Here is a 26198-nt window from a genome sequence, read left to right as displayed (position 1 = left end):
CTAAAACTCCATCAATAACTGGAGAGATTTTAATTTTTATAACTGAAGTCTTCATTCAGGTGGAAAATACTGGTCACTGATCTGATCTCTGTGAAACATTCAGAAACGGCTTAATTCAGGACTAATTTCAACCCAATGCATTGAGGCTCAGAGTAATAACTATTTCGAGGTGAGCTGTGTGATTTTAGGTCATGTGAACTTTATAAAAGTGTTCATGTGAGTTGTTTCACCGTCATTGATCTGAAATTAGACGGGAATGATGAATCCAGCAGGATCTGCAGATAACCGTCCGGCCTGTAGGGGGCAGCGGCTCCCTGCAGTCTGCAGAAATTAATCTGAAGAAGAAGACGTGAAACGAAACAACAAACTGTTTAGCGTCGCTCCAGCTGTGGAACCGAGACCCAAAGCTGGTTAAAGTGTTGACCCTTTCCCGGTAGATATCTGAATTAAAGCAGCACACATAGTGGTAGAGAAGGCAGTTTGCTGGAAGTCGCCCAAATGTGGAGTTAACGGATGAGTTTCACTCCGAAGCTCGCGCCGTTCGTTGGTTAGCCGGTTAGCCGGCTAACTGAGCTGCTAGCTACAGCGACACCTTCAGGCCTCGCTCCCCGCGTTAGAAGCGCTGCTCTGCTGAGGAAATGGGCCGGGGAGACGGGCCGATGCGGGGAAGACCTCCCATGGGCCCTCCGGGGGATGACGGACCTCCATTCGAACTAGGACCTCCGGGTTGGGGCCCTCCGTGTCCTGAGGGCTGGGGCCCTCCTCTTCCTGGGGGCTGGGGCCCTCCTCCGCCCGGGGGCTGGGGCCCTTCTCCACCGGGAGGCTGGGGTCCTCCTCCACCGGGAGGCTGGGGCCCTCCTCCACCCGGTGGCTGGGGCCCTCCACCTGAGGAATGGGGCCCTCCACCACCTGGAGGCTGGGGGCCACCACCTCCTGAAGGATGGGGTACAAGAGGCCCCCCTCCAGACTGGGACCCTCGAAGGCCTCCACCTCCTGACTGGGATCCCAGAGGCCCCCCTCATCTGGACTGGGACCCCAGAGGCCCCCCTCCACCGGACTGGGACCTGAGAGGGCCACTACCTGCTGACTGGGACCTCAGGGAGCCCCTACATCCCGACTGGGATCCAAGAAGACCTCCGGGACCAGGCTGGGGCCCTCCTCACGATGACTGGGTCCCCCCCCCAGACTGGGCTCGTCACCCTGAGTGGAGACCAAGACCCCCTGACTGGGTTCCCGAGGGTCCACCAGAGCCATGGGGGCCAGAGCCGGTTCTGCCGGTCCCACCTGGACCTATCCCACCTGTAGTGCCGCCTGTGCTGCCAGCCAGTGTGGCCCCGGCCCTTCCAGCTGGGATTCCCCCTCCGGACCCCGGAGCCTGCGCCCCGGTGATCCCGCCTCCAGCCTGCGTGCCTCCCTTCGGGTTCCCGGGGTTCCCCCCCCCCAGCTGGACGGCAGAGGTGAGCCGCTTGGGCCCGGTTCTGCAGCCGATGTGCTGCGTTCTGTCAGATATGAGATCCGCTGGTCTTATTGACCTTATTGATCTTATTGATTCTTGATGACTAAACTAATTTCTCTATTTGTGTTTAGCCGGTTCTGGAGGAACCGATGCCGAACCCGCCACCGGACCAGCCCGAGTGGGTAAGTACAAACTTGACCCGGAGTCGGTGACCATATTAGAGCGACTGATTATCTGGACCTGGCACCTGATTCAGTGCTAGGGATGTGAAATCGGCCCGGTCTTCAGAACAATCTCCTCTCTGCGTGCTTTTGGTGTGTCACATGACCCAGGAAGTGACCCGTTTCTCAGCTCTGGGGTTACCGGGCTGACGCCTCGTCTCTCTTCTTCAGATCAAAGCTCTGATTTCTGCTCCGCCTGGTGAGTCCACTTCAGCTGAGACCAAGAAAGCTCCCGAAGCTCCCGTCGAGGCAAAAGCGCTGACCCCTGACCCCACGCCGACCCCCGTTCCTCCGCCACCCGCCCCGAAACCGAAGCCAAAATCTGAAGCCAACAAGATGGCGAAAGCTCTGGGACTGCTGGGAAAACGCACCTTCGATAAGTAAGTCCGCTTTTTCCCCTGGTTCTGTGTGTTCTCCTGGTTCTGTGTGTTCTCCTGGTTCTGTGTGTTCTCCTGGTTCTGTGTGTCCTCCTGGTTCTGTGTGTCCTCCTGGTTCTGTGTGTTCTCCTGGTTCTGTGTGTTCTCCAGGTTCTGTTTCTCCCCCTGGTTCTGTGTGTTCCCCTGGTTCTGTTTGTTCCTCAGGTTCTTTGTGTTCTCCAGGTTCTGTTTCTCTCCCTGGTTCTGTTTGTTCCTCTTGTTCTGGCTCTGTTCAGCTCATTTCACCAGACAAAGATGCTGGTTCTGTGTGTCCCCCTGGTTCTGTGTGCCCCCCTGGTTCTGTGTGTCCTCCTGGTTCTGTGTGTTCTCCAGGTTCTGTGTGTTCTCCAGGTTCTGTTTCTCCCCCTGGTTCTGTTTCTCCCCCTGGTTCTGTGTGCCCCCCTGGTTCTGTGTGTTCTCCTGGTTCTGTGTGTCCCTCTGGTTCCGTTTGTCCCCCTGGTTCCGTTTGTCCCCCTGGTTCTGTGTGTTCTCCAGGTTCTGTTTCTCTCCCTGGTTCCGTTTGTCCCCCTGGTTCCGTTTGTCCCCCTGGTTCTGTGTGTTCTCCAGGTTCTGTTTCTCTCCCTGGTTCTGTTTGTTCCTCTTGTTCTGGCTCTGTTCAGCTCATTTCACCAGACAAAGATGCTGGTTCTGTTCTGATGGCCCAGTTGGGTTTAACATGTCAGAACCAGAGGTTCCATGTGACCCCCCCCTCTCTGTGTCCTTAGGCCCCCCCCTGGCAGGTCCACTGGGATCATCTCCTTCATCGGGGTGAGTTCTTCTTTCTGACAGGAGTCGGATCCATTTCTATCTTGCAGAACCCTTTGTGTGCTGCAGAGTCTTCGGTTCTGATTCTGTTTCTGACCCACAGCCAACGTTCGGCTACATTGAGAGGGAAGACCTGGAGAAGTTCACCTTCAGCTTTGACGTCTTCTTCGGGAACCCCAAAGCCATGACTCCGGGGGTCCGAGTCCACTTCACCGCCTGTAAGGAGAAGGTGGGTTCTGCTTGTTCTGCCTCTTTGGACCGGTCTTCCCTGAGGTCTGCTCTGCCTTCACTTTGGGTTCTGTTGTGTTTCGGTGGAACAGGACCGTTCTGTTGCCACAGACGTCAAAGTAGCTCCGGGTGGAACCGAGAACGTGGACCTGGAGATCTACGAGGCCGTGGTCAGTCAGCCCATAGTGGAGCCTCAGGTCAGTGCAGAGCGGGGCAGGTTCTGGTCGACCCGCTTTGTGTCTGTGATCATAACCTGTTGCTTCGGTTCGCCTGCAGCCCGGCGAGCGCCAGTACCCGGGTCAGGTGTACGTGACCATCGGACCGGTGCGAACCAACCTGCCCTTCGACAGGAAGGACAGCACGGTGACGCTGCTGAAGAACGACCAGGTGCTCATCAACCTGCTGACCGACATCGTCACGGAGAAACGGCGAGCCACCAACATCAAGCCCAAGATCCCCGCCACTTTCAGCCACACCAACGAGATCCGGGAGAAGGTCCGGCCCGCCCTGCGCCGGCACAGGTTCCCGTGGGTCGGGTGGAGGAAACGCTGACTCAGCTGTTTCTGTCTGCAGGGCGTCATCATCAGCCTGAAGGATGGCGAGGGCGTCATCAAGTCCGATGAGCACGGCGAGCTGCCCTTCGACATCAAAGAGAACCTCAGCGACGTGGAGTTCACCGCTGAAGACGCCAACGAGGAGGTGGAGTTCAACGTCATCAAGGTGAGGACCGGCGAGTTCTTTACGACTTCATCACCCTGAAAGGTGTTGGTTCTCCGGTTTATTCTTCTGCTTCTGGAGAACCAACCAGGAGAGAACCTGAACGTTGGGTCGTTTCCTCCTGTTTTTGTCAGAAAACTCACAAACGTTTCGGCGTGCCGTCCTTCCTCAGACGGACGGCGCCTGTTGGGTTAAAGTATCCTCTGGGTTAGGGTTAAAAAAGGAAAACCCGTTTCAGGTGGAGGACAGAGCTGGACTCCTCTGTCTGAGGAAGGACGGCACGTTCAAAAGTTACTGTGCCGTAAAAGTCTGTTTCATGGTGTTTAAAAAGAAAGTGGGCTGGAGTTTTCTGGCGGTCAGGTTTCTGCCCTCCGGTCCAAAGCTCAGATTAATGAGCGCCGTTTCTGTTGACGCGCAGCTGCGAGCGGGAAAACGTGCCATCAGGATCCAGCGGGTGAAGGAGCCGCTCCTCCTGACGCTCTGCACCGCTACCGCTGTCGATGGGGCCGAGACTGAAAACGCCAACGGTGACGACAACTACGCGCTGTGGAAGAAGCCCACCGCCAAGCTGGAGCTCGGGCCCAACATGGTTCTGGATACGGAGCTGTACGAGGGCATCGTCAGCCAGCCCATCATCGAGCCGAAGGTGAGCCCAGCTCCAGGTCTTCCCTCAACCGTTCTGTTAGCTTCCTTCTGTTGTCTGCTAGCGTCCTTCTGTTCTCTGCTAGCTTCCTTCTGTTGTCTGCTAGCTTCCTTCTGTTCTCTGCTAGCTTCCTTCTGTTCTCTGCTAGCTTCCTTCTGTTGTCTGCTAGCTTCTTTCTGTTGTCTGCTAGCTTCTTTCTGTTCTCTGCTAGCGTCCTTCTGTTCTCTGCTAGCTTCTTTCTGTTCTCTGCTAGCGTCCTTCTGTTCTCTGCTAGCTTCCTTCTTTTGTCTGCTAGCGTCCTTCTTTTCTCTGCTAGCTTCTTTCTGTTCTCTGCTAGCTTCTTTCTGTTCTCTGCTAGCTTCCTTCTGTTCTCTGCTAGCTTCCTTCTGCTAGCTTCCTTCTGTTCTCTCTGCTAGCTGCCTTCTGTTTTCTGCTAGCTTCTTTCTGTTCTCTGCTAGCTTCTTTCTGTTCTCTGCTAGCTTCTTTCTGTTCTCTGCTAGCTTCCTTCTTTTGTCTGCTAGCGTCCTTCTTTTCTCTGCTAGCTTCTTTCTGTTCTCTGCTAGCTTCTTTCTGTTCTCTGCTAGCGTCCTTCTGTTCTCTGCTAGCTTCCTTCTTTTGTCTGCTAGCGTCCTTCTTTTCTCTGCTAGCTTCTTTCTGTTCTCTGCTAGCTTCTTTCTGTTCTCTGCTAGCTTCCTTCTGTTCTCTCTGCTAGCTGCCTTCTGTTTTCTGCTAGCTTCTTTCTGTTCTCTGCTAGCTTCTTTCTGTTCTCTGCTAGCTTCTTTCTGTTCTCTGCTAGCTTCCTTCTTTTGTCTGCTAGCGTCCTTCTTTTCTCTGCTAGCTTCTTTCTGTTCTCTGCTAGCTTCCTTCTCTTCTCTGCTAGCTTCTTTCTGTTCTCTGCTAGCGTCCTTCTGTTCTCTGCTAGCTTCCTTCTTTTGTCTGCTAGCGTCCTTCTTTTCTCTGCTAGCTTCTTTCTGTTCTCTGCTAGCGTCCTTCTGTTCTCTGCTAGCTTCCTTCTGTTCTCTGCTAGCTTCTTTCTGTTCTCTGCTAGCGTCCTTCTGTTCTCTGCTAGCTTCTTTCTGTTCTCTGCTAGCGTCCTTCTGTTCTCTGCTAGCTTCCTTCTTTTCTCTGCTAGCGTCCTTCTGTTCTCTGCTAGCTTCTTTCTGTTCTCTGCTAGCGTCCTTCTGTTCTCTGCTAGCTTCCTTCTTTTCTCTGCTAGCTTCCTTTTGTTCTCTGCTAGCTTCTTTCTGTTCTCTGCTAGCGTCCTTCTGTTCTCTGCTAGCTTCCTTCTGTTCTCTGCTAGCGTCCTTCTTTTCTCTGCTAGCTTCTTTCTGTTCTCTGCTAGCGTCCTTCTGTTCTCTGCTAGCTTCCTTCTTTTCTCTGCTAGCTTCTTTCTGTTCTCTGCTAGCTTCCTTCTGTTCTCTGCTAGCTTCTTTCTGTTCTCTGCTAGCTTCCTTCTGTTCTCTGCTAGCTTCTTTCTGTTCTCTGCTAGCTTCTTTCTGTTCTCTGCTAGCTTCCTTCTGTTCTCTGCTAGCTTCCTTCTGTTCTCTGCTAGCTTCCTTCTGTTCTCTGCTAGCTTCCTTCTGTTCTCTGCTAGCTTCCTTCTTTTCTCTGCTAGCTTCCTTCTGTTCTCTGCTAGCTTCTTTCTGTTCTCTGCTAGTTCTAAAGAAGTCCCTCTAACTATCCTTCCCTCCCCATCCAGCCCGGCATGCCGGGTTATCCGGGCCAGATCCACGCCAACATCGGCCCCATCAAGACCAACGTGACGTTCGACCACCGGGACTGCGGCGTCACGCTGCTGAAGAACGACCACGTGCTGATCAACCTGCTGGTCGACATGGTGACGAGGCGGCGGCGAGCAGCCAACATCAAACCCAAGATCCCGTTCACCTTCAGCTACACCAAGGAGACCCGAGAGCTGGTAACGCACCCGGCAACATCTGCGTGTTGGAGCTGGTCTCAGAACAGATTTGCTTTTCCACCTGGAGCCGAAGCAGACCCAGGAAAAGCAAAGCTGTTCTGATTCAGGTTCTGATTCAGGTTCTGATTCAGGCTCTGATTCAGGTTCTGATTCAGGCTCTGATTCAGGTTCTGATTCAGGTTCTGATTCAGGCTCTGATTCAGGTTCTGATTCAGGCTCTGATTCAGGTTCTGATTCAGGTTCTGATTCAGGCTCTGATTCAGGCTCTGATTCAGGCTCTGATTCAGGTTCTGATTCAGGCTCTGATTCAGGCTCTGATTCAGGTTCTGATTCAGGCTCTGATTCAGGTTCTGATTCAGGTTCTGATTCAGGTTCTGATTCAGGCTCTGATTCAGGCTCTGATTCAGGCTCTGATTCAGGCTCTGATTCAGGTTCTGATTCAGGCTCTGATTCAGGTTCTGATTCAGGCTCTGATTCAGGTTCTGATTCAGGTTCTGATTCAGGTTCTGATTCAGGCTCTGATTCAGGTTCTGATTCAGGCTCTGATTCAGGTTCTGATTCAGGCTCTGATTCAGGCTCTGATTCAGGCTCTGATTCAGGTTCTGATTCAGGTTCTGATTCAGGTCCATGTCACAGTGCTGCTTTACTGCAGCACACGGGATGAATGTGGAGGTGGTGATGCCTGGCAGGGTTCTGGCAGATTCTCAGGTGCGGTCTCTCGTCTCAGGGCACCATCACCTCGCTGGGCGCCGACGAGGGCGTCATTAACTCTGAGGAACACGGCGAGATTCCCTTCGACATCGGTGAGAACTTCAGCGATGCAGAGTTCAACGCTGACGACGTCAACAAAGAGGTGGAGTTCACCATGACCCTGGTGAGTCCGACGGCTGGACCGGGCCGGACCCATGGCTCAGAGGTTCTGACCCGTGGCTCAGAGGACGGTTCTGACCCGTGGCTCAGAGGTTCTGACCCGTGGTTGTGTCTCTGCAGGTGAAGTCAAACAAAAGGGCCATCAGGCTGAGGAGGATGAAGAAGAAGAGCGAGGACAAAATCCTGCAGGAGCAGAAGAAGCGGGAGGAGGAGGAGGAGAAGAAGAAGAAGAAGGAGGAGGAGGAGGAGAGGAGGCGCAGGGAGGAGGACGAGGCCGAGAGGAAGAAGAAGGAGGAGGTGGCGGCGGTGCTGGCAGCTGCCAAGGACAAGGTGAGATCACATGACCAGGTGAGATCACATGACCAGGTGAGATCACATGACCAGGTGAGATCACATGACAAGGTGAGATCACATGACAAGGTGAGATCACATGACCAGGTGAGATCACATGACCAGGTGAGATCACATGACCACGGTCTGACTGACGGTCGGCTTGTTGGGGTCTGGTTCCACTTTCAGGATTCAGTTTGAGATTCATTCTGTGGGTTAGTTTTAGCTTCGGTTTCTGTCAGTTTGAAGCGTTGTTCATGTCCGTAAAGTCCCTCTGACCTCCTCCTCCCGTACCCTAACCCTAACCCTGCAGTGGACGCCGCTCGGCTTCAAGATTAGCATCCCCGACTCAATGGACGACATCAGCAAGGAGCGATTTGAAGGCACCATCCTGAAGGCCATGTCCAGAAACCCCCGTAAGGAGGTGAAAAAGGAGGTCGGCCAGGTGGTCATCGGACAGGTAGAAAGAAAGTTGCATAGTTTATGATTCCAGAAGAATTCAAAAAGAAGTCGGTTGAAAGATTTTTCTTCCTGCAGGTAAAAATAAAGATGGATGAAGGTGAGACGAAGGAGCTGGAGGGAGGAAAGGAGCTAAAGGAGGTTAAGAAGGAGGAGGAGGATGAAGAGTTGGTGAGAGATCAGCAGGCTGGAGGCGGAGCTAAAGCTGCCCCAGAGATGGGTCGGCTGGTGATGACCATCGACGGCGAGCAGAAGCAGCTTCCCTTCGGCCGCAGAGACCTGCTGACCACGGCCACCATGCTGGACGGAGACAAGGTGAGACCTCGTGTGGTCGGTGCCTCCTGACCGCTGTCAGGGCGTCGATCCGAGGTCAGGGCGTCGATCCGATCTGTTTGGTTCTGTCTGATCTGTTTGATTCTGTTTGATTCTGTCTGATCCGTTTGGTTCTGTCTGATCCTGTCTGATTTGTTTGGTTCTGTCTGATCTGTTTGATTCTGTCTGATTTGTTTGGTTCTGTCTGATTTGTTTGGTTCTGTCTGATTTGTTTGGTTCTGTCTGATCTGTTTGATTCTGTCTGATTTGTTTGGTTCTGTCTGATTTGTTTGGTTCTGTCTGATCTGTTTGATTCTGTCTGATCTGTTTGGTTCTGTCTGATTTGTTTGATTCTGTCTGATCTGTTTGGTTCTGTCTGATTTGTTTGATTCTGTCTGATCTGTTTGATTCTGTCTGATTTGTTTGGTTCTGTCTGATTTGTTTGGTTCTGTCTGATTTGTTTGGTTCTGTCTGATCTGTTTGATTCTGTCTGATTTGTTTGGTTCTGTCTGATTTGTTTGGTTCTGTCTGATCTGTTTGATTCTGTCTGATTTGTTTGGTTCTGTCTGATCTGTTTGATTCTGTCTGATTTGTTTGGTTCTGTCTGATTTGTTTGGTTCTGTCTGATCTGTTTGATTCTGTCTGATTTGTTTGGTTCTGTCTGATCTGTTTGATTCTGTCTGATCTGTTTGGTTCTGTCTGATCTGTTTGGTTCTGTCTGATCTGTTTGATTCTGTCTGATCTGTTTGGTTCTGTCTGATTTGTTTGATTCTGTCTGATCTGTTTGATTCTGTCTGATTTGTTTGGTTCTGTCTGATTTGTTTGGTTCTGTCTGATTTGTTTGGTTCTGTCTGATCTGTTTGATTCTGTCTGATTTGTTTGGTTCTGTCTGATTTGTTTGGTTCTGTCTGATCTGTTTGATTCTGTCTGATTTGTTTGGTTCTGTCTGATCTGTTTGATTCTGTCTGATTTGTTTGGTTCTGTCTGATTTGTTTGGTTCTGTCTGATCTGTTTGATTCTGTCTGATTTGTTTGGTTCTGTCTGATCTGTTTGATTCTGTCTGATCTGTTTGATTCTGTCTGATTTGTTTGGTTCTGTCTGATCTGTTTGGTTCTGTCTGATCTGTTTGGTTCTGTCTGATCTGTTTGGTTCTGTCTGATTTGTTTGGTTCTGTCTGATTTGTTTGGTTCTGTCTGATCTGTTTGGTTCTGTCTGATCTGTTTGGTTCTGTCTGATCTGTTTGGTTCTGTCTGATCTGTTTGATTCTGTCTGATCTGTTTGGTTCTGTCTGATCTGTTTGGTTCTGTCTGATTTGTTTGGTTCTGTCTGATTTGTTTGGTTCTGTCTGATCTGTTTGGTTCTGTCTGATCTGTTTGGTTCTGTCTGATCTGTTTGGTTCTGTCTGATCTGTTCGTCCTTTAAGGTCCGTTTCAACATCGCCACCCATCGGGAGACCAAAGAAGAACGAGCGACTTACGTGGAAATCCTCCCTGACTCCTTCGAAGAGTCCACAGAGCAACGTCGACACGTAACTCAAGTTTTATTCTGATAAGTTCTGACTGATCTCATGCGAGTCCAAAACCAAAAGCTGTTTCTGATCTGCTGTTTTTCCAACCAGGGCATTGTGATCGAGTTCTCGGAAGCCTTTGGGCTCATCAAGTGCTCTCAGAACCCTCAGCTGTTCTTCCACGTGTCCGAGGTCATAGAGAAGAAGAAGCTGGAGCTGAATGAGAAGGTGGAGTTCAGCGTTGTCCCGGTGAGTCCAGTTCCTGACAGCCAGGTCCGAGGGAACCAGTTCAGACTCGAGTCCATGTCATCTGACTCGAGTCCGACTCAAGTTGAAGTCCTCCGACTCGAGTCCAAGTCATCTGACTCGAGTCTGATTCAAGTTAAAGTCATCAGACTCGAGTCTGATTCAAGTTAAAGTCCTCCAACTCGAGTCCGACTCAAGTTAAAGTCCTCCAACTCGAGTCCAAGTCATCTGACTCGAGTCTGATTCAAGTTAAAGTCCTCCGACTCGAGTCCAAGTCATCTGACTCGAGTCTGATTCAAGTTAAAGTCCTCCAACTCGAGTCCGACTCAAGTTAAAGTCCTCCGACTCGAGTCCAAGTCATCTGACTCGAGTCCGACTCAAGTTGAAGTCCTCCGACTCGAGTCCAAGTCATCTGACTCGAGTCTGATTCAAGTTAAAGTCCTCCGACTCGAGTCCAAGTCATCTGACTCGAGTCTGATTCAAGTTAAAGTCCTCCAACTCGAGTCCGACTCAAGTTAAAGTCCTCCAACTCGAGTCCAAGTCATCTGACTCGAGTCTGATTCAAGTTAAAGTCCTCCGACTCGAGTCCAAGTCATCAGACTCGAGTCTGACTCAAGTTAAAGTCCTCCGACTCGAGTCCAAGTCATCAGACTCGAGTCTGACTCAAGTTAAAGTCCTCCGACTCGAGTCCAAGTCATCAGACTCGAGTCTGACTCAAGTTAAAGTCCTCCGACTCGAGTCCAAGTCATCAGACTCGAGTCTGACTCAAGTTAAAGTCCTCCGACTCCAGTCCAAGTCATCAGACTCGAGTCTGACTCAAGTTAAAGTCCTCCAACTCGAGTCCAAGTCATCTGACTCGAGTCTGACTCAAGTTAAAGTCCTCCGACTCCAGTCCAAGTCATCTGACTCGAGTCTGACTCAAGTTAAAGTCCTCCGACTCCAGTCCAAGTCATCTGACTCGAGTCTGACTCAAGTTAAAGTCTTCCGACTCCAGTCCAAGTCCTCCGACTCCAGTCCAAGTCCTCCGACTCCAGTCCAAGTCCTCCGACTCCAGTCCAAGTCATCTGACTCGAGTTCAAGTCCTCTGACTTGAGTCTGACTCGAGTCTGATGACTTGGACTTGAGTCGGATACATTAACCCTAACCCTCGGATACGTTAAAGTATCCGACTCAAGTCCAAGTCCCCTGACTTGAGTGTGACTCAAGTTAAAGTCCTCCGACTCGAGTCCAAGTCATCTGACTCGAGTCTGATTCAAGTTAAAGTCCTCCGACTCGAGTCCGACTCAAGTTAAAGTCCTCCAACTCGAGTCCAAGTCATCTGACTCGAGTCTGATTCAAGTTAAAGTCCTCCAACTCGAGTCCGACTCAAGTTAAAGTCCTCCGACTCGAGTTCAAGTCATCTGACTCGAGTTAAAGTCATCTGACTCGAGTCCGACTCAAGTTAAAGTCCTCCAACTCGAGTCCAAGTCATCTGACTCGAGTCTGATTCAAGTTAAAGTCCTCCAACTCGAGTCCGACTCAAGTTAAAGTCCTCCGACTCGAGTTCAAGTCATCTGACTCAAGTTAAAGTCATCTGACTAGTCCACATCTCCGCCAACTAGTTCACTGATTAAAATTATGGAAATTCACTGAGTTAGGATTCAAACCTTTGATCAACATCTAAGTTTACAGACTTAAAAATGGAGGTGAAATTATTGATGCTGGTGTCAGACGTGTGTTTCAGGTGTGAGAGTTTGTTTCGCTGAGAATGTGAAGCGATCCTTTCAGAGAACAGAAAGTGATGCAGATGGTTTCAGATCTGTCTGGATCAAAATAATTATCCCATTTCTGATGTCTTAAAACTCGTTTGTGTTGTTTCTCACAGCATGAAATGGCAGAGGGGGGGACCCAGGCCATCAGGATAAAACGTTTCACTGAGAAAGTTTTCCTCCCTGTTCGGAAACTCGGCGGCGTCGGCGCAAACAAAGGAAAGGTGAGCGCCACCGGGCATTCATTGGTTTGGTCACACTGTGGGAAGAACGCTGCGTTTGTTTCCCACTTTAACACTAAGGCCAACATAGTTATAGCTCCTTGTAATTATGTCACAGAATGATTTTATCAAGCATCAACCGGGAATGAGTTCCTGTTACTCGTAGTGTGTGAAGGTTGCAAACAGCTGTCATTATTGTTCTAACAAATGCTTTTGTTGTTTGGTAGATGACCATCAAGCTGGCAAAACCATCAGAAGATGAGTGAGTTGTAAATTTAGTTATTTATGTGCTAAATTCATTCATTTTTACACTGAAACTGACTGAATTCCTGTTGGATGTGTGACAATCCAGAAAGGAAAAACTAGACTCTGACAAGCTGAAGGCGGTGGTGAAAAATCTGAGGAAGGATTACGTCACCCGGCGTAAATATGGGCGTAGCAGGAGTCGGAGTAAAAGTAGGAGTCCACCCAGAGACCAGTTTGGACGCATCATGAAAAGGAGACGGAGCTCCAGCAGCGAGCGCAAGGGCGGCAAGTACAGACGAAGCCGAGAAAGGTCGCGCAGGAGCTCCAGAAGCCGCTCGAAGAGCCGCAGCGGGAGCAGGAGCTCCGGCAGGAGTCGCAGCAGGAGCAAGGACCGGGCCAGGAAGAGGAGTAAAACCAGCAGGGAGCGGGAGGACGGGCGCAAGAGGAGGCGGGAACTGAGCCCTCCGACCAGGCGAGGCGGCGTTGTGGACAGCGAGCTGGCGAGGAAGAAGCGGGAGCTGGAGGAGCTGAACGAGATGATCGCTTATAAGAAGGCTCTGGTGGACATAGACCCCAGAGGACTGGAGCCCGGACAGAGGACCTGCATCGACTACGACCACGGCAGGATCGCTATGCCCCTCGCCGAATACAAACCGGTCCGGTCCATCCTGAAGAAACGACCCGGAGAGCCCGAGTATCACCTTCTTCCTCCGTATGACGATCCCTATTATGACCGACACTACGGTCCTTACCACACTCGGCGGTACAGCGAGCCCTACGGTGACCCCTATGCCAGCCATCCGTACGCCGAGCGGCCTTTTGGCGACCGTTCCTATGGCGACCGCCCTTTTGAGAGCCGTCTCTATGGAGAGCATCTGTATGGTGGCGCGGCTGCCACCAGCCGTCGCTACACTGATCGTTATGACGTTTATGATGAGCCATACGATGACCGTTACTATGACCCGGCATACGCTGACCGACCATACGATCCCTACCCCCCTCTCAAACAAAGCCAGTCCCCAGAACCCCATCGCTCCTCACCTCCTTCCCAGTCGGGCCAGGTTCCTGCTGCCTCCTCCACGCCTCCTTTGACCCACACAGCCACTACCTCCTCCTCCCAGCCCACTTTCCGGCCTCCTTCCCCCATAGATTCCCCTCCAAGAAGCCCCTCTCCGAAACGGAAGGTCACAACACCGCGCCAATCTCCTCCAGCCGAGAAACCCCCCCTGGACCGCTTCCTGGACATGCTCAACAAGAAGGTGGATGCTGAAATGAAACCGGAACCAGCTCCTGTTGCCGATGACCTTCTGCCTCATGAGCTGGCGCTTCAGGATGGGAAGGGCTTTTCTCGGATTGTGGGATTGGCCCAAGAGCCCCTGAGCAGCAGCATGGCCCTCAAAGAGGAGAAGCAGCTGAGCCCTAAACGGTCCTCAGTGGAGAGAACCAGTGAGGAACTGAAGGAAGAACCTTACGAGAAGATCCAGAATCTGCTGCGTACGATAGGCCTGAAGCTGAGTTCAGGAGAAGTGTCAAAACTGGCCAGCCGAGCCCAGGAGAAGATTTACAGCCCCAAGTCGTTGTCCAGTGAAAGAGAAACGGTTCCTTCTGCAAGGGAAGCGCTGCGGGCCGGCAGAACTGGTTCTGTTGAACTGGATTGCATCAGTTCTCACTCCCCTGTCAGGTCTTCCAGCCTGGAGCCGGTTGGCAGACAGAAAGCTGCTGTGTTGGAGTACGAAGACTTCCTTGACCAGCAGGAGTTGGAGGCTTTAAAGAAAGCCCAGCAGCTGCAAAGTCTTACCAAGACCCTGGGGAGCTCAGCACCCGCTGCATCCTCTCCCAAACCCCCCCCGGTGCCTCCACCCACTCACTACCAACATCCTCCTGCCCCGCTCAGCTGGCCACTCGGCATCAGCTCTCTGATGTCCACTTCAGACAGTGCTGCTTCTTCTTCTGCTGCTTCTCCTCCTCCACAGAGACTGGGACCTCCCCCTGGACCCCCCCCTGGACCTCCTCCCCGGCGTGCTCCGCAGCCTCCTCCGGGACCTCCTCCGGGACCCCCTCCCCGGCGTCTCCCTGGACAGCCTCCGTTTGCTGCTCCCCCCTCTCACGCTGTCCTGCCTTTCCTTGGACAGCTGGATCCAGCTGCCCCCGGCAGCTCCTCCAGTTCCCCACAGCCCTCTGCTTTGCTGACACCACCCTCTTTAACACCAACAACCTCGAGCCCAGCCAGCAGCGACCAATCGGCCATCTCTACAACGGTGGCCCGGTGCCTGAAGGTGATAGAGACGGTGAAGTCTCTGAGCGTGCAGCCACCAGTAAAACCCATGAAATCGGTGCAGTTCAGCTTACCTGCAGAGTCTCCGTCGGCCTCCAGCCTTCTGATCCCTGTGGAGACGGATGATGACATCAAGGCCAAGCAGAAGGAGAAGGTAAGAGCAGCAGGGGCATCACTTTACGGTAAGCTCTTATTGTACAGAGGAGAAGGAGCCGAAGTCCTGTGGGACACCAAGAGGTTTGGTGCAGATTTAAGGAGGAACTTGTTGCTTCCTTAGAGACTGTAAAGCTGTCTTAGTGCATCATATCTGCTGCTATCCTTTAACATCCTTGCATGCTGTCTCAGGTAATCTCAGCAAACTAGATGAAGTAGAACTGTGAGACGGAACGTAAAGCTGCTGAGCATCGGTCTGTGTTTGTGTTGCAGCTGGATCTGTACAATCAGAGGCTTCTGGAGAAGAGAGAGCAGCAGTATAAAGAGAAGCTCTCCCGTAAGAAACAATCAGAGAAGAACAAAGATGAGCCGCTGCTGCCACCAGGTATCACAGCTTACTGGTTTACAGGCATTAATGTGAACCCTTTGAATCACAGGACTGTGGCAGTAAAGTTATTCTGTAGATGAGTGCCACAGTTTCTGTTCTATCCAAGTGGACGGGCACCTTCTGAAGGTTTCTTTTCATGCAGGCGCTCTTGAGCAGATTGATTAGCATCTTTAGAGCCATGACTTCCAGTGCAGCTGCACTTTAGATCGATGCAGTTCATGTACCTCAGATCGTGGAGGTCCAGCTGTAGATACCAGTCCAAGTGCTAATCTAAGATCCCCACAAGGTAGGAACCGACCGAGTGCTGGACTCCTGCATCGGGTCTTTTTCCAGTCTGGGATCCACTGGCAGTCAAAGCAAGAATGTTCCCTGGATCTGGCTTCTGTTCCCCAGCAGCAGCCAGCGTGACCCGAACGCCTGCTGTGAACAGAACCTGTGGTCCTGCTGTAGAACAGAACCTGTGGTCCTGCTGTAAACAGAACCTGTGGTCCTGCTGTAAACAGAACCTGTGGTCCTGCTGTGAGACAGAACCTGTGGTCCTGCTGTGAGACAGAACCTGTGGTCCTGCTGTAGAACAGAACCTGTGGTCCTGCTGTAAACAGAACCTGTGGTCCTGCTGTAAACAGAACCTGTGGTCCTGCTGTGAGACAGAACCTGTGGTCCTGCTGTGAGACAGAACCTGTGGTCCTGCTGTAGAACAGAACCTGTGGTCCTGCTGTGAGACAGAACCTGTGGTCCTGCTGTGAAGCAGAACCTGTGGTCCTGCTGTAAACAGAACCTGTGGTCCTGCTGTAAACAGAACCTGTGGTCCTGCTGTGAACAGAACCTGTGGTCCTGCTGTGAGACAGAACCTGTGGTCCTGCTGTGAGACAGAACCTGTGGTCCTGCTGTAGAACAGAACCTGTGGTCCTGCTGTAAACAGAACCTGTGGTCCTGCTGTAAACAGAACCTGTGGTCCTGCTGTGAACAGAACCTGTGGTCCTGCTGTGAGACAGAACCTGTGGTCCTGCTGTGAAACAGAACCTGTGGTCCTGCTGTAAAACAGAACCTGTGGTCCTGCTGTAGAACAGAACCTGTGGTCCTGCTGTAGAACAGAACCTGTGGTCAGTACCGCGCTGCAGGGACCCGTAAACCCGGCCTTAAAGCTTCCTGCGTGACCCGAACGCCTGCTGTGAGACAGAACCTGTGGTCCTTTAACCTGTGGTCCTGCTGTTAAACAGAACCTTTGGGCTGCAGGGACCCGTAAACCCGGCCTTAAAGCTTCCTGCCGAACGTTCAGAGTTCAGAGTTCCTTCCTTGTTTCTTCCTGCTGATCAAGAAAAGAAGCCAACAGCGATTTGAAGTCCAAAGTCTCGCCTTCTTCTTCTTCTTCTGCACACGGTGACTTCACTCGTTCTTAGAGTCCAGAACGCACTTCGGTGAGATCGTGAGTTATGAAGTTAGACATGCATCTGGAATAAAAATGACAGTTTACGGCGTCCTATAAACATGATTAATACCATTTAATTTAAGGTTAAAGCGCTCATTATCAGCTAGACATGTAGATGTGGTGATATTACTTTAAAGCTAGAGCCGTTTCCAGCTTAAATACATTTACACTCAGTGGTCACTGGTACACAGGATTCCTTTTATAGATACTCTGTTCTAGTGTTAAAGCTGTTTTCTGTCCCAGAACAAATCATGTTGTCGACAGAAAGTTCAGTTTCTTTTATTTCCGAACATCAGGAGGTTCAAGGCGTCTTTATTATCCCTTATTGGGGTCATTTGGTTTGCAGCAATCATGCAAAAACAACAAAGACAAAGGAAAGTAAAGCTTCTTCTTTCTTATGTTTGCATCTATTTGTCCACTGAAGCTAACTGACCAACATCAGACAGTCACATGATGCCACTGGTGTCTCGCTCCTGTTTCCTGGTGCTTCCTTTGCCTTCCTGGTGCTTCCTTTGCCTTCCTGGTGCTTCCTGGTGCTTCCTTTGCCTTCCTGGTGCTTCCTGGTGCCTTCCTGGTGCTTCCTGGTGCTTCCTGGTGCCTTCCTGGTGCTTCCTGGTGCTTCCTGGTGCTTCCTTTGCCTTCCTGGTCCTTCCTGGTGCTTCCTTTGCCTTCCTTTGCCTTCCTGGTGCTTCCTGGTGCTTCCTTTGCCTTCCTGGTGCTTCCTGGTGCTTCCTGGTGCTTCCTTTGCCTTCCTGGTGCTTCCTTTGCCTTCCTGGTGCTTCCTTTGCCTTCCTGGTGCTTCCTGGTGCTTCCTTTGCCTTCCTGGTGCTTCCTGGTGCTTCCTTTGCCTTCCTGGTCCTTCCTGGTGCTTCCTTTGCCTTCCTTTGCCTTCCTGGTGCCTTCCTGGTGCTTCCTGGTGCTTCCTGGTGCTTCCTTTGCCTTCCTGGTGCTTCCTGGTGCCTTCCTGGTGCTTCCTGGTGCTTCCTGGTGCTTCCTTTGCCTTCCTGGTCCTTCCTGGTGCTTCCTGGTGCTTCCTTTGCCTTCCTGGTCCTTCCTGGTGCTTCCTTTGCCTTCCTTTGCCTTCCTGGTGCTTCCTGGTGCTTCCTTTGCCTTCCTGGTGCTTCCTGGTGCTTCCTGGTGCTTCCTTTGCCTTCCTGGTGCTTCCTTTGCCTTCCTGGTGCTTCCTTTGCCTTCCTGGTGCTTCCTGGTGCTTCCTTTGCCTTCCTGGTGCTTCCTGGTGCTTCCTTTGCCTTCCTGGTCCTTCCTGGTGCTTCCTTTGCCTTCCTTTGCCTTCCTGGTGCCTTCCTGGTGCTTCCTGGTGCTTCCTTTGCCTTCCTGGTCCTTCCTGGTGCTTCCTTTGCCTTCCTGGTGCTTCCTTTGCCTTCCTGGTGCTTCCTGGTGCTTCCTTTGCCTTCCTGGTGTTTCCTGGTGCTTCCTTTGCCTTCCTGGTGCTTCCTGGTGCTTCCTTTGCCTTCCTGGTGCTTCCTTTGCCTTCCTGGTCCTTCCTGGTGCTTCCTGGTGCTTCCTTTGCCTTCCTGGTGCTTCCTGGTGCTTCCTGGTGCCTTCCTGGTGCTTCCTGGTGCCTTCCTGGTGCTTCCTGGTGCCTTCCTGGTGCTTCCTGGTGCCTTCCTGGTGCTTCCTTTGCCTTCCTGGTGCTTCCTTTGCCTTCCTGGTGCTTCCTTTGCCTTCCTGGTGCTTCCTCTGCCTCATTAAGGTGCGAGCTGGCAGGCCAGTCTGCAGGCTTTATAGATGGATAGATATCTGCTTTATTTCAGGGCGACAGAACTGCAGATTTAACAAAGATCATGTTAAAAAGTGAACACATCCTGTATCAGACACTGTGTCTCAGGCTTCCAGACTTCATGGGCAGAAGAATAAAGATCTAATTCTGACTGATTCAGAGATCAGTATCCTTGGTTCTTCCTACAATTCCAGATGGTAATGAAAGGTTTGACTTGAGTTGGAACAAAGCCACAGTGGTTGCTAATTGGACCCTGAAATGACTCTTTTAATCTTTCTGAATAAGGAGATAAAAACTACTCCTGAACAGCAGAGATAGCCCCGCTGGACCAAAGATTATTGCAAAACAAAAAGGTTCCTTTGAGTCACTGCAGGATGCAGCCAGGAGCGTCTGATGCAAGTTGGCTGGAGACAGAAACCTGAACTGCAGATCTTATCTTGCACCTCTTCTAACACGTTTCTCAGGCCTGTTGCTGCATTTTAAGGTTGGAAAATTAATCTAAAACAAGTCGTGACCCCAATTAAAAACACCCCAGACTCACATTTTGACCAGAATAGTTCAGTTGTTGCACAGACTGAAATAAATTGAAAGGAAGCCGATTCTTCCTCCAGAAAAGGCCCAGGAGCTGTAGATCTTTGGTGGCCACTGAGTGTAAACACAGCACAGCTAGACTGAAAGGTGTCGCTAAGCTTGGAATCGCTTTGAGGACAGTAACGACAGCAGAGACCGACGCTAAAGCTGATAGATGCTGACGCTGCAATTAACCCGGAACTCTGTCCAGGAACAGCTCTGTAGGAGGAAGACATATCCACTGAGGACTTGGTTTGTACTGTAACTGTTATTTGTCTGTAGCACTACCTATTCCTACCTGAGCCTAGATAGCATCTCAACATGACATCCAATAGGATTAGCAGTTTTAGTCCATCTGCATTAGGAAGAACATCTGTTTGGTGGGTTCTGTAGTTCAGGCTCTTACAGACATGGCTTAGATAGTCCAGGACTAAGTCTAATGATAAACTCTTGGTTGTAGACATTGTATTGTGAGTCTTGAGCTAAGATATGGGCCCAAAGATGCTGTAGGTGTGAAAGTGGCCCATGCAAATGGTAGGAATGGTAGACTATGGCTTTCCTAAAGGACACATTAGCCTTCGTGGCACCATCTCAGTTTTCTGAGAGAGTCATTGAGCTTTTAGAGAGGAAACTAGTTCCGTTTGAGTTCTGTAAAATACCACATTCATTATATTGGGAATGTTCTTGTTTAGTTTACATGCCTTACTGTTATTTTACTGTCGCAGAATGCTAATTATCTTTATGAGCTTTATGAAGTGAAATCAGTAGGAAGCTGCAGCTTTAAGCATGTTTTAGTGATCGATGAAGACCTTAAACTGATTTAGTTTTAGCTTTTCTAATTGTTTTGAACCTGAATGATGAAACAGAACTTAAATCGATTCAGTAAAGGTTTTAACAGGGTTTAACTCAGATCAGATCGACAATTGTTGAAATAATTATTCAGTGAAATAATCGGCTCTTGTTTTCAATATTCGGTTTTTGAACTCCTCATTGACCCGAATGGGACTCAAGCCATGTTCATCAAAGCCTTTTGAGTTCCTTTCCGCACAAAGTCCTTCCTGAAGATGCAGGAACACCTTGTGTTCCCTTGTTACGCAGCATTTTGCCCTTTTGAACGTGTCTTTGAGGCAGGTCCAGGTAAAGCCCATCAGGGTAAGTCAAGTTTGCTCAATTCTGTTTTTCGGAAATCGAAGCTGAGTGAAGCCGGCTTGTTCGACTTCTCGTAACCGTGCCGATTCAACGTAAAGCCCTCCTACTTCATGAAGAGGACACAGTTTGTGTTCTGCTTGATGAAGTGGTTGGTTTGGCTGGCTAACGGCACCTTTGTTCTAGATGCTTCACAAGAGTTAAGGATACATGTTTTTAAGCAGGGATGTAGTGCGGTTACCAAGCCTTAAGCAGGCGCTCTTCGTTATTCTGGAGACCAGACGAAGACGTTTATTCTTCAGGAAGTGAAATGTTAGTTCAGGAAGACGTCGCTGGAAGCCATCACCAACAGTCTGGTGCAGAATCAGCAGCAGAAAAACTCTTCAGCTGCTGTTAGTAAACGCTGTAGAGCTCCTCCGAATCTCACTCTTATTAGTTGAGGTACATTATGGAGCATTGTGTTCAAGCTAAATGTTATCCGGGTAAATAATGTTTCTGCTTTTAATTCCGTGTCTTTGAACAAACTCGTGCTAACGTTAGCTCAGGAAGCTAACGTAAAAGCATCAGAGCAGCAGTCGGATAACTTGCAGTAGCTCGATTGTTACACTGATATTAATGCGTTGCACTTTCTGTTTACGACACATTTCCATGAAGTTAAACTGCATTAAAAGCTTGTTACATTTCAAACTTTGAAAGTTTGGTTATCGCTACTTTAGCAGTTTGAGGAAAAACTAGCATCGGAATGGTAAGTGTTCACAGCTAACGCCAATATGACTGCTTTGAAGGCCTTGATTTATAACACGTAACCAGCTGCACCGCTTTAATTGTTCTGTTACATCACATGAATATTTATTGAGTTAAATGATCTCTCAGCTGTTAACTAGCCTGTCAGTCTGTAACGCTACTGTTAGCTGAGGAAGCTAACACATACTCAGACCCAGAAAGTCGGTATCATAAGCTGCTCCATTTAAAGTCGGGTTAGACTTCGAACTCTAGGCGCTGCTGCTAAAGTTAGAAAGTAGAACTGTTACATTTTCTTCATGAAACTGACAGTTTGGGTGCAAAGCCTCAGGTGTGATTCAGCTCCAGCTCAGACCAGCTGTCACACAGCAAGACTCCTCTTTAATTCATCTTTCCTTTCACACCTCCGCCCAGGTAACTTCTGCCCTCCTGTGAGCGTTCACAGGGTGGACAACCGGCCGCAGACTCAGTTTAGATCACTTTGGTCCAGTATGGAGTTTGGGAACAGAAACGGAAGCCAGAGACTCACCAGAGACCCCATGAACCAGTGGTCCTTACAGTTTGATGAATGCCCAAACTATGGGTTCAGAAAGACTGAAGCCACTGAACTGAAGCCACGTCGCACCGTGTTGCATGCTGGGATGGAAGCATGATCTCATACCAATGTCTCTGCTGTGACTTCAGCCTCCAACTGTTGATGCCTGGGTAGCTTTGGTTTGGTTTGGCTATAAATCAGTCAGATCTGGTGGGGAGGATGAGGAGGACCTCACTGGGAGCAAAGGAATCACGCCTCTGAATGCAGGATCTGCTAATTACTAACCCGAAACCTTATCCCCTGCTAAATTAAACCGTCTTTAAATAAATAAGGCTTTTTTTTTTAAATGGCCTGTCTTTATAAATCAGATCAGTACAGATGTACAATCACACTTTGGGACATTTAGTTTTCTCTACTAAAAACAGCTTTGGATGAAGTCTGCAAACAGTACAGTTTAAGGTGGTTCTGTTAAACATTTAATTTCTACCTAATTAAAATATGTAGGCCTTAGAAAAGGAGTCCCTTTAGGCCTTTAGGCCGTGCTGTAGGTCCTCCACTGTTTGTCCACACGCCTGCAGTCGCGTTATTGTTTTTTATTATATTATTATGTTTTTTATTGTATTATTATCAGTCTGTAGGACTCAGCTGCTCCTGTAGCCTTCACCTCAGTATAGTAACCTACGCATAGTCCAGCACGCCTAAAGCCACCGGTAAGAATGACCAATACAGCGAGCATTACAGCAACTTTATTCTGCCTAGCATGCTAATGTCGGCCAAATGAATCCACCAGCCAATTAATCTTCTAATGTGCAGTTATGAGATTTATTGATCAAGATATTTTAATCCTAAAAGTTCTTGGACAGTTTTGAGCTTGCAGCTGAGACTTAATTTTAGTGGCAGATTCTACAGCCTGAGCATAGAAACTCGTGCTCAAACAGGAAGTCGGTACACACCAACACGGGACGTTCACATTCTGCCCAGAGGTCCGAACTGCAGCTCATTTGCATGTTTTACGATCCTCGACATTTTCAGTGGAATCCAAACTTTAGGGCCTGTTAACGGTGGTCTCAGAGCGATGAGCAGACCAGCGTCAAATGGAAAAATATCCACAAAGTTTATTTCCCTGATGGGACCTCATTGGGCCGTTTCTACTCATTCAAATTCGGTTACCTGGCATCAAACATCGTTTCTTTTCCCAAAATGAAATACTGGACGAATGAAATGTCTGAAACTTGGAAAGAGGCAAAGTGATGATTTTTACTGTCAAAGGATTAAAAGTGAAAGATAAGACTTGAGACGAATGTTTTTAGAGCTGATTAGCGTCTCGTTTGCATGTCTCTGGACGACCTTTTAGCTAGGGACCCGTTATAAAGCCTCAGACCTACTGATGGAAGCACTTTGGTGTTTAAATCGCTGCTTAAAACTAACAGAAATCCTGCAGAAAGACGATATGGTCTTGATTGTCAAGGTAGGTGATGGTTTTAATCTATTGATTGTTTAAAAGCTTAAATCTATCATTAGTCGTAATCTTACACGGCTCGAAACGTCATTCATCTCTAACACTGTTCTCTGATCAGTCTGTTGGGTTAAATCTGAAGCTTTAGCAGGAAAACCGTCTCCTGACAGTAATTATCACTTCAGTCATTTATAATGTAGTGAGCAAGGAAGCTTGAACAGGTGCTGAACAGTTAGACAAACAGGTTTAATTAGGTTTAATTAAGACTAATTTACAGCAGTGTTTAATTACCTTAAGCAGCTGATATCTGGCTGGTTTCACAAAGATCGGCAGCTTTTAGTCCATCAGGCTTCAGACACCAAAGATCAACTGGATGTGAACCTGCAAAGTTCTCATTAAAAAGAACATTCTGCCACATCTAAATGTGAAGGAACAAATCTGCAGAGATATAAAAGGGATTCAGTTCAGACTGGGAAGGTGGAGGAGGGTGTGATCTTACCAAAGCTGCTGGTGTCACCAACAGTACTGAGCCAGGTTAGATCCAGGCCTCATCTTTTTAGATGTTTCCAGGAAAGAAATGAGAGTAATGATTTATTAAAACATGTAAGTGAATCTCTGGTCTGAGCTCCTTTATTCTCCAACACAGCCTGAACCCTCTGAGACCAGCTTTCTGTCATTTCTTTAAGGAGTCTTCAGGAATAGTTCTCCAGGCTTCTTGAAGGACATCCCAAAGCTCTTCTTTGGATGTGGGCTGCCTTTTGTTCCGTTCTCTGTCAGATGATCCCACACTGCTTCAATAATGTTGAGGTCCGGGCTCTGGGGAGGATTCATCCCTCCATAAGACCTGTTGCCACTGATTTTCAGTCCACTTCTTGTGTCATTTGGCACAGCTCAGCCTTTTCTCCCTGTTTCCCTTCCTTAAGAACGGCTTCTTGACAGCCACCCTTCCATGGAGACCATTTCTGATGAGGCTTGGGCCAACAGTAGATGGATCAGCTGAAGGTCCAGATGCATCTCTCAGGTCCTGTCAGGTCACAGCTGGATTTTTTCCTCTTTCTTAAGGACATCACTTTCAGATCCTGTTCATCTGCTGGAGATAGTTTTTTAGGCCTGACACTTCTTCTTTTGTCCTCCACTTGTCCAGTTTCCTCAAATGTTTTAAGGACACACTGCACACCATGCTGAGATATGCCAAGTTTTCAGCTAATAGCTCTTTGGGAATCACCTTGTTGCTGCAGAAATCCTATTTTCTGTCTGTCAAACTGTGTTTTCTTTGCTGTTTTTCATAGATGCAGCTAAAGAAATGGGAACAAATGATGTGTCTTTGTGACAAAGTGCCTAAAGATCCAGTTTAAAATGGCTTCTTTGCTAAGTTGTCTGTTCTGTGTCGACACAACACTGGTTCATCCCTTGAGTTAGGAGCCTTTTTTCTGCCTGAAGGGGTCAAAGGTCAGAGTTAAGTGGCTTGAGTTAGGAGCTCAGCTTGATATTGGTGCAGGTAACCCAGTATGAAGGCTGTGGATTTTCCAGGTGATATCCAGCCTTGGTGTCCAGGCTTCCAGCTGAGCTAACAGCTGATGCAGTCGTTACTCTTTAGTTTCCTCAGGTAGTTCTCACTAACAGCTCATCAGCAGCAGCTTTGGTGAAAGCTTCTCCAGCTTCTCTTTAGTCTGAATTCTTTACCCTCTGCTGGATGAAAACTTTCCGGTCTCCAGAGGACTCTTGCACATCTTTGTGAAACAGCTGGAGGTCTAAAGTGTAAACTGGGATCTTCACTTACAAATGATCCTGAAGTTTTGAGATTTAAATGTGTGTCCTGTTGAAACTTTTAGGCAAGCCGGTCAGCAGTGAGCCCAAGAATGTTTGGATCTGCGGCCATTCCCTGGTTTACTGGGCTGAGTCGCGGGCCAAGTCCCCGGAGGTAGGTATGCAGCTGGGCATGGACCCCAGTAAGGTGGCCATCTGGTGGAAGGGCACCCAGGGCATGACGTGGCCTCAGCTGCTGCCCCAGCTCCACCAGCTGCAGATCACCTGGCCCAACCCAGACATCATCATCATGCACCTGGGCGGTAACGACCTCAGCACCGAGAGCCCCACCGACCTGCTGGCCTCCGTCAAGAAGGACCTGACCTCCATGAGGAGCATCTTCCCGCAGTGCCTGCTGGTGTGGTCCAACATCCTTCCACGCAGGGCGTGGCGCCACTCGCCGGACAGCCACGAGGTGGACCTGGTGCGCACCACGGTGAATCGCAGGATCCAGAACATCGTGTCCGAGCTGGGCGGCATCTCCCTGAGCCACGAAAACATTCGGTGCGGCGCCAACACGGGCCTCTATCGGGCCAACGGCGTTCACCTGTCCCCGAAGGGGATCGACCTTTTCAATCTGAACCTGCAGGAGTTCCTGGAGAAGTGGGAGTCGGAGGTGAACTCCGAGAAGAGCTCAGAGGGTTAGGAGTCGGTTCTGTGGGACTGTGGAGACGGTTTAACCAAAGACTTTAAACTTCTTCTGTTGGTAACCGGTCGTGTTATTAGGAACTTTGTTTGTGTCACAGCAACAAACTGGGTTTGGGTTAGGGTACGGGTAGGGTTAGGGTTAACCCAAACTAGGGTAAAGGTTAACCCAAACTGGAATTAGGGTTAACCCAAACTAGGGTAAAGGTTAACCCAAACTGGGGTTAGGGTACGCGATAACCCAAACTAGGGTTAGGGTTAGGGTTAACCCCTAACCAAACTAGGGTTAGGGTTAACCCAAACTAGGGTAAGGGTAGGGTTTGGGGTAGGTTTAGGGTTAACCCAAACTGGGTTAGGGTTAACCCAAACTAGGGTTTACGGTTAACCCAAACTGGGTTTGGGTTAGGGTACGGGTTAACCCAAACTAGGGTAAAGGTTAACCCAAACTAGGTTTAGGGTTAACCTAAACTGGGGTTAGGGTTAACCCAAACTAGGGTAAAGGTTAACCCAAACTAGGGTTAGGGTTAACCTAAACTGGGGTTAGGGTTAACTCAAACTGGGTTTGGGTTAGGGTACGGGTTAACCCAAACTAGGGTAAAGGTTAACCCAAACTAGGTTTAGGGTTAACCTAAACTGGGGTTAGGGTTAACCCAAACTAGGGTAAAGGTTAACCCAAACTAGGGTTAGGGTTAACCTAAACTGGGGTTAGGGTTAACTCAAACTAGGGTTGGGTTTAGGGTTAACCCAAACTAGGGTTAGGGTTAACTCAAACTAGGGTTAGGTTTAGGATTAACCCAAACTAGGGTTAGGCTAGCTAGGGTTAGGGTTGGGTTAACCTGCACCCAAACTGCCCGTCGGGGTCAGTAAAGGTCACTTCCAGTCGTGCTGCTGGTGTGAAACACACGGGCCGGCGTTGGTGACATCATATTAACGATGTTACACCTGCAGGTAAATTTCTGTTTGTGCTTTTGTTAAAACTCAATAAAAATGGCTTCAACAGAGTTTTTTGT

General features: G+C 49.5%; 1 protein-coding gene across 5 annotated transcripts; it reads left to right on the top strand.

Annotated features, from left to right (window-relative positions):
• Nucleotides 1-322: 322 nt before the first annotated feature.
• LOC140312668 (uncharacterized) lies at nucleotides 323-26198 on the top strand. 5 transcript variants are annotated; one of them, XR_011916993.1, is made up of 22 exons: nucleotides 323-1457; nucleotides 1588-1638; nucleotides 1849-2057; nucleotides 2819-2861; nucleotides 2962-3087; nucleotides 3179-3283; nucleotides 3363-3581; nucleotides 3660-3806; nucleotides 4222-4449; nucleotides 6146-6364; nucleotides 7092-7238; nucleotides 7355-7564; nucleotides 7878-8024; nucleotides 8102-8338; nucleotides 9759-9863; nucleotides 9954-10091; nucleotides 11953-12060; nucleotides 12285-12319; nucleotides 12410-14732; nucleotides 15005-15116; nucleotides 24570-25329; nucleotides 25373-26198. XR_011916993.1 is itself a non-coding variant. In XM_072390434.1 (21 exons), exons 1-21 carry the CDS (start codon nucleotides 639-641, stop codon nucleotides 25187-25189), a joined length of 6348 nt encoding a protein of 2115 aa, XP_072246535.1. In that variant the 5' UTR covers nucleotides 323-638; the 3' UTR covers nucleotides 25190-26198. The 5 variants fall into 5 exon arrangements, 1 of the variants encoding a protein (XP_072246535.1); XR_011916994.1 differs by having other exon boundaries at nucleotides 24570-25803; nucleotides 25992-26198; XR_011916992.1 differs by having other exon boundaries at nucleotides 24570-25919; nucleotides 25970-26198.

Source organism: Leuresthes tenuis, unplaced genomic scaffold (genome assembly GCF_036924035.1).
Source record: "Leuresthes tenuis unplaced genomic scaffold, fLeuTen1.0.hap1 SCAF_8, whole genome shotgun sequence".
Lineage (NCBI taxonomy): Eukaryota > Metazoa > Chordata > Actinopteri > Atheriniformes > Atherinopsidae > Leuresthes > Leuresthes tenuis.
Note: the sequence above shows the minus strand (reverse complement) of the source record. Positions and strands in the feature narration are given on the sequence as shown.